We start from the raw sequence: 18,751 nt of genomic DNA on the forward strand, positions 1-18,751 counted from the left end.
GATAGAAATATGCTTATTGAAATAATTCAGATATTTCAGCATTTTTATTTTTATTTTTATTTTTATTTTTATTTTTATTTTTTCTTTTCCCCCTTTGACAAACGATGCAATATTTTCCAGTTGCAACTGTTACTCAAACCTTTAATTACGAGGCTCCAAAATTATAACAAAATTTATCTATGCAATATGTACGTTCATAACAAAAAAATTAAATAAATAAATAAATAAATAAAAAAAACAAACCTAAAAATCAAAGAACATAACGTATTAAACACCGCATTCAATGTACAGAAGCTCAGAATAAACAAATACACAAAGAACAGAAATACATCGACAACAATATCAAATAACGATTTAAACGCTCCATTAATAATATAAATAATCCAATAAATAATCTGAATTCAAATAATAATTATTTAAAAAAATAAAATAATATAATATAAAAAAATGAATTAAAAAAAAAAAATTAAATAATATCAAATAATGTCAAATATAATATTACTATTCCTTTCATGATAGGCGAATAACAACAGTAGAGACGTTGTCTGTCGTTCCCAGTGCAAGTGCCACGCTCTTCAGCTTCGACGCGATCTTTGCGCAGTTCGAAGGAAACGCCGGGTCAGAAAGCGGACACATCAGCAGACGCGAGTGGAAGTCATCAGCTGGCTCTGAAAACTGGTCAATGAAGGGGGAGTTGAGCGAGCATGGGGAAGAAGGCTGAGAAGGAAGGGAGAGAGGAGTCGAGGATAGAAGCACAGGCGGCTGGGGGTGTGTAACTTGGTCGTCAGAAGAAGCAAGAGTTGTATTGGGAAAAGAACGAATGGATGAAGAAATAGTTGAAGAAGAAGAAGAAGGCAAAGAATCAACATTCATTGAAGTCAGCAAAGAAGGTGGAAGAGGAAGAGAATCAGAGCCAGCTTCAGAGGAAAGCATCTGTGAAACTGGTGACATTGGCGAAGGATGATGAAGCGGAGGCAGAAAAGGAGAAGGCGAGCCAGATGAAGGTACTGTTTGCAACAAAGAAATACTTGAAGCAGAAGAAGAATTTGATGATGATGACGCTGGGGATGATGATGATAACAACGAAGCAGAAGAAATTGAAGAGTCAGAAGGTGAAAATACTTCCAATGAAACAGATGTCGTTGGCGAAGACGGGTTCAGAGGCATCGGAGGTGTGGTTATTGGTGTTGTTGCTGAGTCTGAAGGCGAATGCTGCTGAGAAGAGAATGCTTGGCTGTTGTTCTGAGGATCAGTTGCAGACACTTTTGCAGGTGACAATGCTCCAATCAAAGAAGAAGAAGAAGAAGAAGGAGCTGAAGAATTAGAATTTGAAGAAGAAGAAGGCAGATCCGACAGATCCCTTGAGATGCCATCGAACATAAGAGCGCTTGCCTTCAGCTGCTCCGCAACAATCGGCGGGTTCTGTACAGCTTCATCACACGCTGCATCCGACGTGTTCTGCCCCTGTTTCTGCAGAGTCCCTTCTGCCTCGCTGTCTGATGAACTCACTTCGCTCTCTGCATTCAGCCCAATAAAGTTGGCAAAGCGGCTGATCAGGCGGCTGCTGCTGCGGGGCGTGCTATGTGCTTTCCCCGCAGTCGCTCGCATGGCTGCCTCATCAGGCGCATCGAGCTCTTCGAAGCCGTCGCTCGAGTCGTCCGCTCCTCCTCCTCCTCCTCCATTGCTGCCGCAGCTGCTGTTGCTATTGATGATGCTGTTGGACTGCCCTCTTTCTGCCATCTGGATGAGTGGCGTCTCGTTGGCTGGCTTCTTAGGCTGCGGTGTGTCGAAGAGAGGGCTGTTGCGCTGAACAGGCATGTTTAGAAGCGGAGGAGGAGGAATGGGTGCATTCGAAGAAGAAGGTGACGACGATGAAGAAGGCAGTACATCTGGAACATTCAAAGATAAAAACGAGGGAGATGCAGCAGACAGCTGAAGAGCAGAAGATGTGATTTCTGCAGTAGATGAAGCAGAGGTGACAGCAGCATTGGCAGCTATTGCTTTGTGCATAATTTGCTCATTTGACATTTCACAGGCTGTTTCTTCCGTTTCATCCAGCAGCGAAGGCTCGATGCTCCACCAGGGATGCTGCTGCTGGGGCAGTGCTACAGAAGGCCTGCTAACATAAGATTGATACATACCATTTCCATTTTCATTCTCGTTCTCGTTCTCACTCACATCCGACAGAAGCTGTTTCGACCACAGCTTCTTTGTCAGCATGCGCAGTTCTTTTCTCTTGTCTTCCTGTTCTTTCTCAAACGTCACTCTTTCTTTCTCTTCCACACCCAGAACAATGGCGCTGAGGTAGTTGTTGTCCACAACATCGAACAGCCCGTCGCAGCCGATGATGAGATACCTGTCAACATACTCGTCTGCACTGACACTCGACATCACTGGCTCATCGAATTGAATATCTTCTCTGTTTCTGAATGAGACAAAAGAAGAAGAAGAGGAAGAAACGGAAGCTGGCGTGAAGCTGATTGTTGTGGCATTTGTTGTCTTCACCTGCAAATTGTGCATTGTGTTGTCAGTCGATGCATCAGAATTGCTTGATACTTCAGGAATTTGTTCAGAAGGCAGCTTCAAAGATGGTGGGCTGCATATGCTCATAACACTTTCTTCCACATTTTCAGTCGTTTTGAACGGCAGCTGATGCTCAGTCATCCTGCAGCAATCAACACACTCCTTCGCAGAATGTTCTGATTGCTGCCGCTGAGTCTGTTGCATCTGCTGCAGTTCCATTTGTTCTATTTCACGTTCAATATGCAATTCTTGTCGTTGAATGTGTTGTCCAGCTGATTGTGTCCAATGCTTCTCCTCTCCTCCACACAGATGTTGATGCTGCTGATGCTGTTGATATTGCTGCTGTGGTTGCTGCCTCCCTCTCAGAAACCTCTTCACCGCCAGCTTCGTCAGCTGCGCAATCGTGCCGTTCCCATCGTACTCAACACAGTTCATTTCTGGTTCATCGCTAACTGGACGAGGGAGCGTATAATTGCCAAATGCCCTTGCAACTGCAAGCACGCCGCCCAGCCGCATCTGAGAGGAAATGTAGTTCCCGTCGCGCCGCACAATCCGCTCGATCTCAGAGTGGTTGAAGAGCTTGTGGTCGTGCACGATTGCGTACGAGGCATAAGGAAACGTCTTTGTGAAGCTCAGAGAAGGCAACAGCTGCGAGGGAGGGCTCAGAGAAGGCGAGATGCGAAGGAGCGCGTTGTGTTTGACTGGAGAAGAGAAAGCGTGCGATTGCTGAGCACTTTCTTTGGATGCAACATCATCTTCTGTCTCATTCTCTTGTTTATGTTTAGAAGAGACAAAGTGCGATTGTCCTTCCATTCCAACTGTATGATTCCTTCGTGAGTGTTCATAAGCTTCCAGTTTAGTATGCATTTTCTGATGATTCGCATCCATCCCTTTCATTCCCTTCCCTTCTCCTTCATCCTGCTCTTTATCCTCCTTCTCCTTCCCTTCTCCGTCTCCTCCCAGCAATCTCTGAAGCTCAGCGATCTTCCGGCTGACGACACGCTGCTGCCACGAGGCAAAGTGCTCCTTCACCACCACTGCTCTACAGTCGCCGACGTGTGCTGTGTGCACGAAGCGCGACGTGAGCAGGACACAGCAGCAGACAGACCCACCTTCCAAGTTGATGACACGGAGGGCAGACGAGGCAATGCGGAAGGAGTGACGCAGGACAAGAGACAGAAAGGGGCGCACAACTGAGTTGAAGGAGAATGTGCCTAAGAGTGGGAACTCTGAAAGTTCATTGCTCTCTGTGCGATTGTTATTCCTATCATAATCAAGATTACTACGTGAATGTGAATGTGTTTGTGAAGGTGAATGTAAATCTGAAGCAGAACTCGCTTTTTCATTGACAACGATGCTTTCCCAATCAAACTGCGGCAGCTGGCTTTCAGTGAGCTGTGTGTATGAGGCAGAAAGAAGCGAACGAGAGGTAAGCAGAGCTGTTGGCATGGGCAGAAGAGAAGACGGAGAGTATTTGTGCTCTGATGAATCACTGCTTCCACAGACGCCTGTGCAGGTGATGCTATCATTTGGGTGCTCCTCTGAATGAGGAGAAGGAGGATTAGATGAGCAGGCGTGTTCTGGTGAGTTTTTGTGATTGGATGAAATGGAGGAGGAAGAGGAAGAGGAGGTGAAGGACGATTGATTGAAAGAAGGAGAAGGAGAAGGAGAAGAGGGGAAGGAGGAAGATGATGATGAAGCAACCGACTTAAAATAGCACTGCCATTTCTTGATGTTTGTCTCTATCAGAAAATAGATGCATTCGAACAGCGACTGGATGAACGAAGGAAGAAGCAGGTGTGAAAGATGCTCTGCGCAGAAGTGCTTGTTGTGTCCGTCGCTGACTGCGTAGAAGCCGAGCGACGGAATCGGTGGTGGTGGCAGGCGGTGGCACAGACACGGATAGAGAGAGGAAAATAACTCCCAGTCCTTTTGGGTGATTGGCGGGAAGGAGGAGGAGGAGGAGGAGGAGGAGGGTTCTGAGGATGATTGTTGATGCCGTTGCTGATGTTGATTTTCGTGTTGATTTTGTTGACTTTTTTGACTTTGTTGACTTTCTTGATTTTCTTGCTGTGGAGGCGTGGAAATGGGATCTTTTGCAGAGCTGTCATTAGAAATGATTGAAGGTGTAGCAGAATAATTGTGCGTCTGTGACAAGTCAACAGTGGTGAACTCAGGACTTTCAAAGAGCGATTGTGGCACAGCTTCGCAAGAAGAAGGCAAAGATGCGTCTTGAAGCGTCGATGATGAAGAAGAGGAGGGAGAGGAGGAAGAAGACGATGAAGAGGACGAAGACGACGACGAAGAAGAAATAGAAGAACAATCCAACTCCAACTGTCCCTCATTCATTTCCCTTCCAACATTATATTTTCTCATCACTTCCTCGTTGTATTCGTCCAACTGTGTAATTCTCCTCGAAAACGTTCCGGATGACCAGAAATGCAGCACACACGACGCCCACAGCGGAAGCACAGAGAAAAAAAGTGTTTGCGTCTTCTGAGGCTGTGCTCCAAGCGATGACTGGATGAATGCTGGCTGGAGATGAGAGTGGGGTAGCGGCGGGAAGCATTCGAAGGCGACGATGGAGAGGCAGACGTTGAGGAGGGTGTCTAAACAGCGCGATGAGAGCAGGGCTGACCAGTGCAAGGCTCTTTGCCGGTGGAAGAGATAGTGAATTGAGGTGCTGTGGTGTTGGCGTGAAGAAGAAGAAGAAGAAGATGATGATGATGAAGGAGGAGGAGGAAGAGGAGGAAGAAGGGGAGGAGGCTGTGTGAACCAGCAGGATGAAGGCCTGTGTGTGTTATAGCTGATGTGTTGTCTGTTATCTTCAATGTTCAGATGGCTATTATTATTATTATTATTATTATAGTTATTGTTATGGTTGCTTAAGACCCCCTTGTTTTGTGAATGATCCGGATGTGGGTAGAAAGAACCAGGTGAAGTGGCAGTGTTGCAGTGATATCGATGCGACGAGTGCGAAAGCGAGGCAAAATGGTGGCTGGTCAGCGTGAAAGGAGGGAGAGGGAGGAAAAGAGAAGAACGGGCCTTGTGAAATGGCGTGGTGAGCGTGGCGGAAGGAGTGAGACGGATGAAAAGAGGGAGAGGTGAAGATGAAACAGAGGGAAGCTTGAGATTATGTGGGGGAGAAGGTGGAAGTGAATGAAGAGTGCTGGGTGACTGTGGGCGGAGTGGAGATGGTTCGTGAGGAGCGCCAAGAAGAGGAAAAGAAAACATTGAAAGTGAAGAAGAAGGTAAAGAAGAAGGAAAAGAAGGAAGAGGAGAAGGAAAATGTGAAGGAGAAGGAGAAGGAGAAGAAGGAGATGAAGATGACGATGATGAAGGCGATAAACAAGTTGCTGTTGATAAGCAAGTCAACGGCGACCGCTCATCAAACTTCCCACACAGCGAGTCCAAGTGACTCACCGCTGTTGAATGTGCAGAATTCGTGTTCTCCTGCTTCAAAGATGCCATTTCGCATCCATCTGACCACAAGACAGTTGTTTCACACAGAGCAAAAGGAACAATTGTGACTGCATCTTCCTGTGAAGGGCGTGGGCCGATTCCTTCTGAATATGCACAGAACGAAGAGGTGCTCAGAAGCGGAGGAGGTTCAAACGGAGGTTGGGGCTTTTGATGAGGGTCTGAGGTCGTTGGCAGTGGAAATGACATCGATGACTGTATTGACGCTGGCATAGGTGATTGCAATGGCGATGGCAATGGCGATGAAGATGGTGAAGCAGATGACAAATCTGCAGGAACAGGCCTCTCTACCACAGCCAGCGAGAAATGTGGTGTTTTTTCCATAGGCACGTCGATGCATTTATCACAGATGGCTTTGTTTGAATGAGAGCAAAGGGAATCTAAGTAATGCTGGTGGTTGATGTTGAACACGCGGCTGCGGAACTGGATGCGGTTGACGAAGTGGGACGGGTAGTCGAACAAGGAGAAGAGAGAGACGAGGGAAGAGAGTGTCGTTTGTGGCTGAAGGGGAAGGTAGTGCTGGGAGGCTGGGCGGGGCTGGGACTGAGAGAGAGGCAAAGGCAGTGGCAGTGACATAGATAGAGACTGAGTTGGAGTAGAAGAAGAAGAAGAGGAAGAGAAAGAAGAGGAAGAGGAAGAAGAGACTGAAGAAGCAGAATAGGAAAGGAATGTGCTGTTTCCTGGCTGCTGTGTGTTGATCTGCCGCATCTGTGGTGGTGTGATCTGCTGTGTGTTTGAAGGCAGGCTGGGGCTGGCAGATGCTGAAGAAAGCGAAGAAGCAGCAGAAGAAGCAGAACCAGAATAAGAAGAAGATGACGATGAAGATAATGACGACGACGAAGACTGAACATCTATTCGTGGCTTTGGTTTAGTACGCTCTCTCATCATTTCCATCCAAGTTGTGTTTGAGCAGAGTGGGTTTCCTGAAAGGTCGAGCATTTTCATAGCAGCCAGCTCTGCTATGGGCACATTCAGGAGCTCGTCGGCGCTGGAGATCTGGTTGTAGGAGAGATCGACTGTGGTCAGCTGGTGCTGGGGGTTGCTGGCTGATTGGTTGGATGAAGAGGAAGAAGAGGAGGAAGAAGAGGAGGATGAAGATGAAGATGAGGAAAATGAAGAAGAAGAGGAGGAAGAGGAAGAAGAAGAAGAAGAAGACGATGATGACATCGAAGACGGCGCAGTCAAGTTCCCACGAAGCGCTGCGAAAAAATCCGATGGAAGAACCTTCAGCTTGTTTCCTGCGCATGTGAACACAGACAAATGAGGGTGATAAATGAAAAAAGTCTCTTCGTTGTTTGGGCTGAGGGTGCTGAGGGAGGTGTGGTCGAGTGCGAGCACTTCGACAGAGGGAGGAATCATATAAAGCGGATGGCGCTGGCGCTGCTGAGGAAGTTGTGGTTGATGTTGAAGCTGTTGAAGCTGTTGATGCTGCTGTTGTGACTGCCTCTCTCTAGACGATTGGAATGCGCTCTGATCAGATGAGAAGGAAGAAGAAGATGGATGCAATTGAGCTTGAGACTGGTGCTGAAGCTGGCATTGTGCTTGTAACTGGAGCAATGTTTGAGGCTGCCCTTGTATCTGAGGCAGAACCAGCTGCTGTGTCGGCCTCGACATCTGCGTTGGATACGACAAAGCACGAGAGATTGAACTGGGGCATATAAATGTGGGTGTTCCATTTATTGTTGTGGAGACATCATGTGACAGAGGAATAGGAGAAGCGAGAGAAGACGAGACGGAGGAGGAGGCTGAGGATGAAGATGAAGATGAGGAGATGCTGGCGCGCTCTACAGAGGCAGGCATGATGATAGCAGTGTTTGGATGTGCTGAAGTAAACGAGGCTGAAATATTACCAGGCAATTGCGCAACTGATGGAGAAATAACAGAATTTGAGGTATTTGAAGCATTACTGTTATTCGTGTTATTCATATAATTCGAGGCAAGTGAATTAACAGCCCCTGACTTGACATTCATCGAATGTGCATTTGTTGCTGCTCCCATCTGCTGAGTCTGAACCTGGGTCTGAGTCTGCAATTGTGCCTGTGCCTGTGCCATCCCTCCAAAATGAGGCAAGGCAGTCGGCGACGGTACCACAAACGAAGGCAGAATTGTGCCCTGCATTTGAGGCGGTGGGGCAACAGGCGAAGGCACAATCCGAACAGAAGAAGCAGAAGGAGCAGAAGGAATAGAAGAACCAGCAGGGTTTCTTCCATAAAAAGAATGTATAGTCAGTTGAGTAGGAGAGGTAGGGGCTCGAATTGCGCTGCGGGTGTTGGGGACGGAGAGTGGCGATATGCAGTTGGAGATCAAAGAAGACGGATAGCCAGAAACTGGTGCTGATGCCGATGCTGATGTGGGTGTAGATGACAATGCCGTGGATGTTGCAGCAGCAATAGCAGAGCCAGAGGCGTTTGAAGTAGCCAGTGAAGATATTGGATTCATTGAATTTATTGTGTTCATTGTGTTCATTGGATTCATAGAAGCACCTACATTTGCTGAAGGCACAGGGAAGCATCTGCTGTTCTGCATCAAGCGATTTCCGAACAGCGCAGCCGGAGGAATAACAGGAGGAGCAGCAACAGGTGGAGTGGCAAACAGCCCCTCGTTGCCCGCAAGGACGAGAGTGGTGAGTGTGTTCATCCGTCTTAGACAAGAAGGGAGCTGCGTGAGGTTGTTCCAGCTGACGTCAAGGCGGCTGAGCTTTGTGAAGGACTCCAGAGGAGATATGCGGGCAAAGTGGTTGGGCCGCTGGGGTAAGTAAGGAGAAGACGGAGATAAGGGAGAAGAAGGGGAAGAAGGGGAGGAAGGGGAAGAAGGCGACGAGGGGGATTTCGATCGGTTGGAAATGTGCGGAGAATGATGTTTTTTGCTTTGGGATGAGGGCATTAATGATGATGGCTGTACCTGGATGTTTGACAGTGGCTGGGTGATTGTTGATGTGGCTGGGACGAAAGGAGAGGAATGCAATGAAGATGCGCCCAGTGCGCTTGAACTGCTGAGATTGAGAACAGGCTTCACACGTGTCAGTGTCTGAGAGGTGATAACAACCTGTTTGGGAGAAGAAGAGGAAGAGGAAGAGTAAGAAGAAGCAGAAGAAGGAATAGAGGAAGAAGTAGAAGAAACAGAAGAAGAAGCAGTTGAATGCAAAAAATTCGCCCTTCTCGCGAGCGAGTCGCTCTGCAGAAGGTCCAAATAGCTTCTGTGTGACAGATACGACTGTGAGACAGCAAGGCTCTTCAGATGGTTGCACGACAGCAGCAGAGTCGCCAGCGACTTCTCAATGGGAACAGTCTCCTTCGGCAGCAGCAGCGGCACTGGCTGCTCTACTCTTTTGTCCTCGCGGAAGTTCGAGTGCACACCGGATGTGCTGACTGATCCAATGCCCATGCTGCTGAGAGGGTTGATGCTGCCTCCAGCACTGTTTATGCCATTAAATCCACTTATTCCAGTTATTCCTCCCATGCCGCCGGCAACTCCTCCGGTTATTCCGCAGTTCGGAGTGGCACCCGGCATGAAATATGACGTTGTGGGTCGTTCCTTTTCTTTCTCTTTCTCCTTCTCCTTCTCTCTTTCTTTTTCTCTCTCCTTCTCTCTTTCTCTTTCCTTCTCTTCTCTCCTGATCGCACCTTGGATCAAAGGAAGCGGCAGCTCGTAGAAACCACACGCCGACAGCCTCAGCTCATTCAGCGGTGTCAGTGCAAGCGACGGAGGAAGCGTTGAAAGAAGAGGGTTCAAAGACAAATCTAATACACGCAGCGACGTAAACATTCCCCAATGTGCCGTCCTCTGCAACCCTTTCCTCTTCTCCTCCTTCGACTCCAGCCGGCTGAACAAACTGCCCCCTCCTCCTCCTCCCCCACCCCCTCCCGTGTTTCCGATCGTCCACAGACGCGGCTCGTCTGCCTCGACAGTCTCAATCGGCGAGTCAATCAGCCCTGCTGCGGAAAGCGCCTCCATCTGCGCGGCCTGGCTCTGCTCGCGCTGCTTCGCGAGGGCAAAGCGCCTGTCCCAGTCCTCGTCGACCGACCGGAGCGAGCAGCCGCTGAGCTTCAGGTACTGCAAAGGGGATGGTCCCGAAGAAGGAGCGAGGTCGGCGGGGCTGATGGCGCGCAAAGGGTTGTGGGAGAGGTCGAGGCGGGTGAGCTGCGAGAGGCGCGGGATTCCGAGGTGCGTGAGGGACGTGGATGTGATCTTGTTGTGGGAGAGGTTGAGGCTCTCCAGCACAGGAAAAGGGGCGCAAGAGAAGGGGATACTGGCGGGGTGGCGCGTGTCCTCGCGCCGCTGGCGGAACCAGTCCAGCCTCTCCTGCCGCAGCTTCTGTGTGCCGAGGCTCTGTGGAGTGTCGAGGAAAGCGGAGTGTGGAGAGGAGTCCAGCGAGGATGAGAGGAACGAGGCGGGGTGGTCAGAGACAGAAGATGGCAGCGATGTTGAGGAAGAAGAGTGAGAAGTGTTAAAAGTTGAAGAAGAAGAAGAAGAAGAAGAAGAAAATGATGATGATGAGAATGTGCTGTTAATACAGCTGTTCTGATACAAGCTGAGCTGCCTGTGCTTCTGCTTGCGCTGGATGTCTGACGCCACGCGGTCGCTCTCGTCTCTCTCAGCCATCTCTTCCTCCTGCTCCTCAGCCTCTGTCATCCCCAGCCCTGTCCCGATCTCGTTCCAGCTGAAGTCTGCCTCGCGGAAGCTGAGCAGCACTTTGTTGAAGACGTCTCCGCGGAAGCCTACCATCACCACCTCGTCGTCGATCTTTGTGGTCTCCCACTCACCTTCGTCCACGCTCGAGTCCGTGCTGAAGAGATCGCTGGAGTCAGAAGAAGAAGAAGAGGAGGAGGAGGAGGAAGAAGAGGAGGAAGAGGGAAGTGTGGAAGATGAAGTTAAGAACGAGGCAGAAGATGAAGGAGAGGAAGAAGATGAAGACATTGAGTGTGATGCAGATGACATTGAAGGAGTCAATGAACGTGAATTCCGAAAGTTTGAGCTCTGATACAAAAGATCGTCAGATGCTGACTGGAAAGAGGCAGGCGCAGCAGAAGGCGAACCAGGAGACGTTGGGATGGACCAGAAAGTGCGTTCAGAAAGGGCAGTGCTTTGTTGAGTGTCATAGTGCTGTGCTAATGCATTGCTGTTATTAGAGTTATTATTGTTAATGTTGTGTTTTTGGAGAAAAGCTGATTTGGCTGCCTCGTTTGAAGCTTCAGGGCTGGGCGACTGGCGCATCCTGGGCGCTGATTCAGAGAGCGAGTGGTCGTATGCTGCTGTCTTTTGGTGTCGTATCGACGGGTTTGACTGCGAAAGCAGCTTCTGGAAGTTGTCTTCGTCTGTCTTCTTTTTCTTTTCCATTTCGGAAAAATGGAGGAAAGAGAATGCACAAAGCCTGTTTCTCGCTGCCTTCAGCACAACAAGCGACTTCATTTCCCAGAACGACGTCGGAAGGAATGACAAATAATTCCCTTCGATGTTGAGCTGTGTCAGACGCTTTAATGGATGGAAAATATTCTGCGGAAGCTCAGTGAAACGGTTGTACTGCATGTTGAGCTCCTCCAAATTGGAAAGCGAGTCAAAAATGGAAATTGAAGAACTTTCTGGAGGAGGTGATGGAAGCTCATCAAGCAAGTTAAATGAAATATCCAAAGTCTTTAAATTTGAAAACGGGAAGTAAGTTGATGAAGGAAGTTTTGATAAGCAATTATTTGATAATAGAAGTCGTTGAAGAGAAGGAAGCGGAGATCTTTGATGATATGAAAATAGTTCATATGGAAGCTCGGAAAGCCTGAAATGAAAGAAATTTTAATTTCAATAATGTTACTTTAATATTCTTTGTGAAAAATGATAGTCAAACTGATTCCCCACTAAATTCAGAAAAGAAAGATTTGATGGAAGCTGTCCTAATCTATCAACTGTAAATGTTTTAATGTGATTGCACATTAGTTGTAGTTCCTTTAGTTTTGTGGACTATGAGCATAAAACAAAAAAGAAACAATGATGATTGATGAGAAGAATAAAGAAACCTTGAAAAAAGTAAGTGCAAATTTCTCAATTGAATTATATGACAAATCAAGCATTTCAAGTGAAGGAAATGAATAAATCTCTGGTTGTATTTCTTTAAGTTGATTGACATTGACTTTTATCCGTTTAATTCCTTTATATTTGCTGATACATTCAGGAAATTTTTCCAAACTATAAAGAATAAATATTAATTTCGAACAAATTAAATTACAATTCGTATCTGTTTATATTTTCTGTTTAAAAATGTCAAACTTATTCCTTCTTAATTCCACATTCGTCAGTTTTTGACATTGTTGGATAAATGGCATCATAAAATGGTCAAGACACTTACTGATTGCAATAAGCTCGTCTGATTTTGAATCGACATTTCCCATGGAACTGTCAATACAAAAACGGAAAAAAAATACAAAATATTATGGCTTGATGTTTTCTTGTTGTTAAAGAGGTTTTGTTTGTTAATGTATTTGCAAAGCATAATAACATTTGATGTTGCAACAGGTGAGTTTTTATTGAAAATCGAGCTATTGGTTTATCGCTGATTTGGGAAATGATCAGTTATCATGAATCAACCCTTGAACGTTGGAATTGATGTTGGTTCTACCACCGTCAAGATATCTATTTTCGAAAATGGAAAACCTATATTTGAGAAATACGAAAGACACAAGTCTGAATTTTTTTTGCTGTTTAAAGTGTTGCATGTTTTATATTTTTGACACTGTTTTACAGATTTGATGTCGAAAAAACGATTCGGACTTTTTTCGATGAAGCAATGCCAATTTTGAAAGATAGATTTATTACAGTTTGCTTAATTTTTTATTTCTAGCTGATTTTGGTTAAATTTGATTTGTAGATTTGTTTGACTGGATCTGCTGGAATGCAAGTATCTGAAGCGTTGTCAATTCCATTTGTTCAAGAAGTTGTTTCATGTACACTTGCAGTTCGAAAATTACTACCACCTGTTGATGTCATTTTGGAATTGGGAGGAGAAGATGCTAAGATTGTATATTTTACAGAAATAGATGGGCAAAAAACTGTAACATCCAAAAGCTTATCTTCTGAAACTGCAAGTTCCAGCAGTTCGACAAAAGAAGAAACAAAGCCTTGTTCATCTGCTTGCAGCTCATCATCAAATGAAAGCTCGTCATGTTCTTGCTCTGATTGTTCTTCGCCAAAAGACCGAAATGTTGCAATTGATTCTCGAATGAACACAATGTGCGCAGCAGGTACTGGTGCTTTTATCGATCAAATGGCTGCACTTTTGGAAACTGATGCTGAGGGATTGAATAACTTAGCAAAAACATACACACATCTTTATACAATTGCTTCTCGATGCGGCGTTTTTGCAAAGTCTGATGTGCAACCGTTGCTCAATGAAGGTGTACCAAAGAGTGATGTTGCAGCTTCTGTTTTGCAATCAGTTGTCAATCAGACAATTTCTGGTTTGGCATCTGGAAAGCCCATCAAAGGCAGAGTTGCATTTTTGGGAGGGCCTCTTCATTTTTTGAGTGAACTGCGTAACATGTTTATCAAGACACTTGCGTTAGTAGATGAATCCGAAATCAATACCATTTTGAGCGAGAAAAGAGAACCGGAAGGCGAAGAAGGCAAAAAATTTATTCGCTACGGAACTGGCCTGCTTCCTGAGAATGCTCAGTTTTATGTGGCAAGAGGAGCAGCGCTTTATTCAGCATCTCAAACACCATTCCCAACAGCATTTTTGCAAGGGCGTATCGAAAAGATGTCTGACAAACTGCGAGCGGCTTCGTATAAGCAGTTGCTTCCGCCTCTGTTTGAATCTGCTGAAGCTTTGAATGCATTCAGAGAGCGTCATTCACATTCAGTTGTTCCTCGGTTCAGCATGGAAAATGCGCGTGGTCCTTTGTTTTTGGGGATTGACTGTGGGAGCACAACGATAAAAGGGTGCCTGACGAACTTGAAAGGAGAGGTTGGGTGGATGTACTACACAACTCATCAGGGAAACCCGTTGAAAGCTGCAATAGACATGTTCACCAGCATGTGGACGAGCATTCTTGAAGAGCCAAAACCTACTGAAGAAGAAAAAGCAGCGGGGAAAGGTGAAAACGGCTTTGAAAAGCCGTTTATTGCGCGTGCTGTGGCGACTGGATACGGAGAGAATCTGATCAAAGCAGCGTTTTTGGTAGACGACGGGATGGTGGAGACGATGTGCCATTTGAAGGCAGCGCAGTTCTTCCAGCCAGATGTGGACTTTGTGCTTGATATCGGAGGGCAGGACATGAAGAGCATGACGATCGATGTCGATGTCTCTGAGAAAAGTCCCAGTCCGAGCCCGAGTCCCAGTGCAAGTGCAAGCGCCAGTGCTTCATCGCAGTCTTCTTCTTCTTCTTCTTCCAGCTCAAATGACTCGGTGGAGAAGCGACGCAGAAGCGGAGGTGTCATCTCAACTATCTGCTTGAATGAAGCCTGCTCGTCTGGTTGTGGGTCATTCATTCAAACTCTGTCAGCCACTTTGGAAATGCCAATTACAGAATTTTCAGCAGCTGGCTTGCGTTCAAAGCAGCCTGTGGATTTGGGCAGCAGATGCACTGTGTTTATGAACAGTCGTATCAAACAGGCACAGAAAGATTGTGCAACAGTGGAAGATATTTCTGCTGGACTTGCATTGTCCATCATTAAAAATGCACTGTTTAAAGTCATTCGTATACACGATCCGAAGGAGCTTGGGACGAAAGTTGTGGTACAAGGAGGGACATTTTTGAATGATTCCGTTCTTCGTGCAGCGGAGATTGTGTTTGACACAACAGTTGTGCGACCTGATATTGCTGGGCATATGGGCGCCTTTGGAGCTGCGCTGGTTGCACAGGAGCAGTGGGAAAAGCTGAATGCGGAAGTGGCGAGTGCAGTGGCAGACACAACAACCAAGCAAGATGAAGGAGAAGTGGATAGAGATGAAACCCCGATGGACGATGAAGACACAGCTGAGATGACGAAGGAGCTGAAGAAAGGGTTGAGTCAGACATCGTTCTTGTCGTTGCAGGACATCAAAGAACTGAAATGGGAGTCGACAAGCAGGAGATGCGGGCAGTGCGTCAACAACTGCCAACTGACTGTGCATCGCTTCTCTCATCATGATGGAGCTGAGCACATCAGTGGTAACAAATGCGAAAGAGGGTTGCCACCGGACCAGCGCCGAATTGACCAGACGCTCCCAGATCTGGTAGCGTGGCATCGGCAGCGTGTGTTCTCGCCAAAGCTGTACACACCACTGCTTCCGAAGGATGCGCCAAGAGGCACATTAGGAATTCCCCGAGCTTTGTTTATGTGGGAGGACTATCCGATGTGGTTCACTGTGTTTACGAAGCTGGGATTTCGAGTTATTATTTCGCGCGAGTCAAATGAGAAGATGCATTTGAAGGCAATGGAGACTATCCCATCTGAGGCTGCATGTTATCCAGCAAAGCTGATGCATGGCCATGTGGCAGATCTGATTGAACGCAAAGTGGATGCTATTTTCTTCCCGATGCATTTGTATGGAAGGAAAGAAGTGAAAGATGCGCCAGAACATTTCTACTGTGCCCTGTTGTCTACATATGCTGCGATGATCAACAACTCGTTTGATTTTAAAAAGCTTGGTATTAAATACTTTATGCCTCCAGTGCTTATCTATGAGGAAGATAAAGGAGCAAAGCGCTTTGGAGAGGAAGTTCACAAAATGTGGCCAGAAATCAAAAAAAGCGAAGGAAGAGACGCGTTTGCTGCGGGATGCAAGGCGTTTAAGGAGTGGAGAGAGGAATACAGGAGGAAAGGAGAAGAAGCGATCCAGCTGTCTCGCTCAAAGGGGAAGCCACTTGCAGTGCTTGCAGCGTATCCCTATCAGCTCGATGGCATCCACTGCGGGGCGATTACTCCGATGCTTCTGCAGGAAGGTTATACTGTTCTGACTGCTGATGCTATAGCTCATTTGGGTGCAGACGCGAAAATGCCGTATGAGATACTCAACATGTACTCGATGGACGGTCGCATTTTGGAGGCTGCAAAGTATGTGTGCAAAGACGGGAATGAAGACTTTATATTCATTTATCTCTCTTCCTTTGGGTGTGGGGTGACTCCCTCTTGCCACGAGCAGTGCTGCTCCTGGTTGAAATTTAAGGGAAGAATGTATGCGAACATCAAAATCGATCAGGCACTCAACATGGGAGCAGTGCGTGTTCGTATTCGGTCTCTTGTTGCTGCCCATCGCATGCAACGCTATCGGCACACACTTCCCTTGGTTGCTCCTTCATCTTCTCCAGCTGCCTCTTCCCCTCCAGCTGCAGACACACCATCATCTTCATCAACACCTTCAAGTTCACCTTCGCCTTCGCAGTCAGCAGGTGCGACACCTGTTTCATTCAAAAAGGAACTGGTTGAGGTTGTTGTGAAGCAAGGACTGAAATCGATTCCCAAGAAGCCATATACAGTGCTTGTTTCAAACTTTTCTGAAGAGCACACGGATGGATATTGTGCAGGGCTCAACAGCGAAGGATGGAACTTTGTTGTGTGTCCTGATTTCAAGCAGCAGGAGACTGTTGACATGGGGCTGCGGTACGTGAACAACGACTGCTGCTATGGAGCTATCCTGATTGTTGGAGGTATAATCTTAGCGCTGAAAAAGGGGCTGTATGATCCAGATAAGACCCACGTGGCGTGGATTCATATGGGCGGCTCGTGCAGTTCGAGGAGCTTGGCGTTTACCATCCGCCGTGGGCTTATTCAGGCTGGCTATCCACAAGTTGGAGTGTCTGAGTTCAACTACAATTTCTTGTGCAATCCTGAACTGAGCATATCGCAGACATTGAGAGTTAACTATGCGTTTGTGATGAATGATTTGCTGACTCGCCTGTATCACAGGTGCCATCCGTACGAAAAGGAAAAGGGATCTTCGATGAAGCTTTGGAAGGAATGGAAAGAGAAAACGCTCAAGCACGTTGAAAAGGGATCGATTTTGAAGACCAAGTCGTTCATGAAGAAGATGGTGAAAGCATTTGAGAAGCTGCCACTGGTGACAGAAGAGAGAACGAAGCCGCGTGTGGGTATCATCGGAACTATGTGCAAAGTGGAGCCAGAGTTCTACTATTGGCTGCTCGACTATCTTGTCGATGAAGAAGGCTGCGAAGTGTCTGTGCTGGACTTCTATGGCTATGCTATTGCTCCGTCGTACAACGCAATGAATGCATACAACACATACTCATTCCCGTTCATGATGAAAGTTGGGGGATTCTTTGCAAACAAGATGATTGCGACTTTTATCGACTGGGGAAGTGCTGCATTGAAAGGGTCAAAAAGATTTGATCCGATGATGCCGATGAGCACGGTGCTTGAGCGCACGTGGTCGATTGTGCCCAAATACCACATTTCCGGGGAAGGGTGGTTCTACACCTCGCAGTTTGTGTTTCTCCTTGACCAAGGCGTGGACAACTTCATCTGCACCACGCCGTTTGACTGCATGCCTGTGCATCTCGGCTGCCGGGGTGCGATGAAGCAGCTGAAGGAGATGTTCCCGAAGCTGAATGCGTGCATTCTTGATTTCGATGCTGGGACCTCGCGAATGAACCTGACGAACAGGATTCGGCTGATGCTGAACTCGATGCCTGAGAGGCAGCTGTCTGGTCCCAAGAAGACTTTGTGCTCGCTGGTTGACTTGGAAGATCTTGTTGCTCGTGATGCATCACAAACATCTGTTGATTCATCATCAGAATCTGCATCAGCATCTTCTTCTTCTTCTTCTTCACAAGATGAATTTGCTGGAAAGATGCCAATGGCAATGGAATGCAAGCCGTCTGCTTGCCGCTCTTGCGCCTCGTCTGCTACGTGCTCTATTTTGAGCTCTGCTTTGTTGCAAAGCAGCACCTCAAGTACGCCTTCGTCTATTCCTTCTGCTGCCCCGCAAGATCAACCAGTCGCACAGGCAACAACACCTTCATAGAAGAATTACAATGTTTGTTTTTTGAGAGTTTTTTTTATAAAAGAATAAAAGAATATTTCATTGGATTATCCATTTTAATGCATTAACGTTATGATTTTGTTAATCTCGTTGATTAGTTTTATAAATAACAATGATATTTTTCTTGTTATATAATTGTTTGAAGTATAAGTATATTCATATTTTCCGAAAAAGTTTTGATAATTTGTTGCTTCTTTATTACAAATCTATGATGCTGTTTCTTTTTTTTAGAATGTTTCCTTTTTGACTCTGTTCCAAGAGGATATCTGGCAAACAGATGTATTTTGATTCTTCTGAACGAGTATTTGATTAGAAGCTCGGTAAACTCTGATGCTTCAGTCAATACTCATCGGCTTAACTGTTCGGTCGAATCTACTTCTTCTTTTAATCAGATGTTCTTTGTCACTCGCTTTCAGTCATATTAGCATTATATTTAATTGATTATTTGAATTCTTTTTGTCTTTTCTTTTCTTTTTTAATGACAATTGTATTTTTCATCACTAAATGAAGTAGTTACAAAGTATTAATAGCAATACGAACAATTGAAACTCACATGAACTATCAATTCACACTTTCTTTAAAAAAGAATATGTATTAGCAGATAATTTGTTTCTGTCTAATCTGTTTTTTATTTTTGTCTTCTAATTGAAATTGGATTTAAAAACTTTTCAAGTCAATTTTGAAAAAAATGGAGCATTGATGCTATTCTCCTTTTTTGTTGTTTATTTCAAACTGCCTTTCGTCTGATATGCAGTTTTCATGTATTTCGAAGTCTTTTTGACG

The 18,751-nt window shown here is 46.1% G+C and overlaps 2 protein-coding genes across 2 annotated transcripts; one reads left to right on the forward strand and one right to left on the reverse strand.

Annotated features, from left to right (window-relative positions):
* Nucleotides 1-106: 106 nt before the first annotated feature.
* MONOS_7179 (uncharacterized protein) lies at nt 107-11,925 on the reverse strand (the record flags this gene model as incomplete). The annotated part of the gene is made up of 2 exons (XM_067877487.1): nt 107-11,770; nt 11,840-11,925. 2 exons carry the CDS (start codon nt 11,923-11,925, stop codon nt 511-513), a joined length of 11,346 nt encoding a protein of 3,781 aa, XP_067728172.1. The 3' UTR covers nt 107-510.
* Nucleotides 11,926-12,566: 641 nt separating this feature from the next.
* On the forward strand, nt 12,567-18,673 carry MONOS_7180 (putative CoA-substrate-specific enzyme activase; the record flags this gene model as incomplete). The annotated part of the gene is made up of 3 exons (XM_067877489.1): nt 12,567-12,670; nt 12,733-12,805; nt 12,857-18,673. The coding sequence occupies 3 exons, from the start codon at nt 12,567-12,569 to the stop codon at nt 17,948-17,950; spliced, it is 5,271 nt and encodes a 1,756-aa protein (XP_067728173.1). The 3' UTR covers nt 17,951-18,673.
* Nucleotides 18,674-18,751: the final 78 nt, after the last annotated feature.

The sequence above is a fragment of the Monocercomonoides exilis genome (assembly GCF_001643675.1).
Source record: "Monocercomonoides exilis strain PA203 chromosome Unknown scaffold20-1493094, whole genome shotgun sequence".
Lineage (NCBI taxonomy): Eukaryota > Preaxostyla > Oxymonadida > Polymastigidae > Monocercomonoides > Monocercomonoides exilis.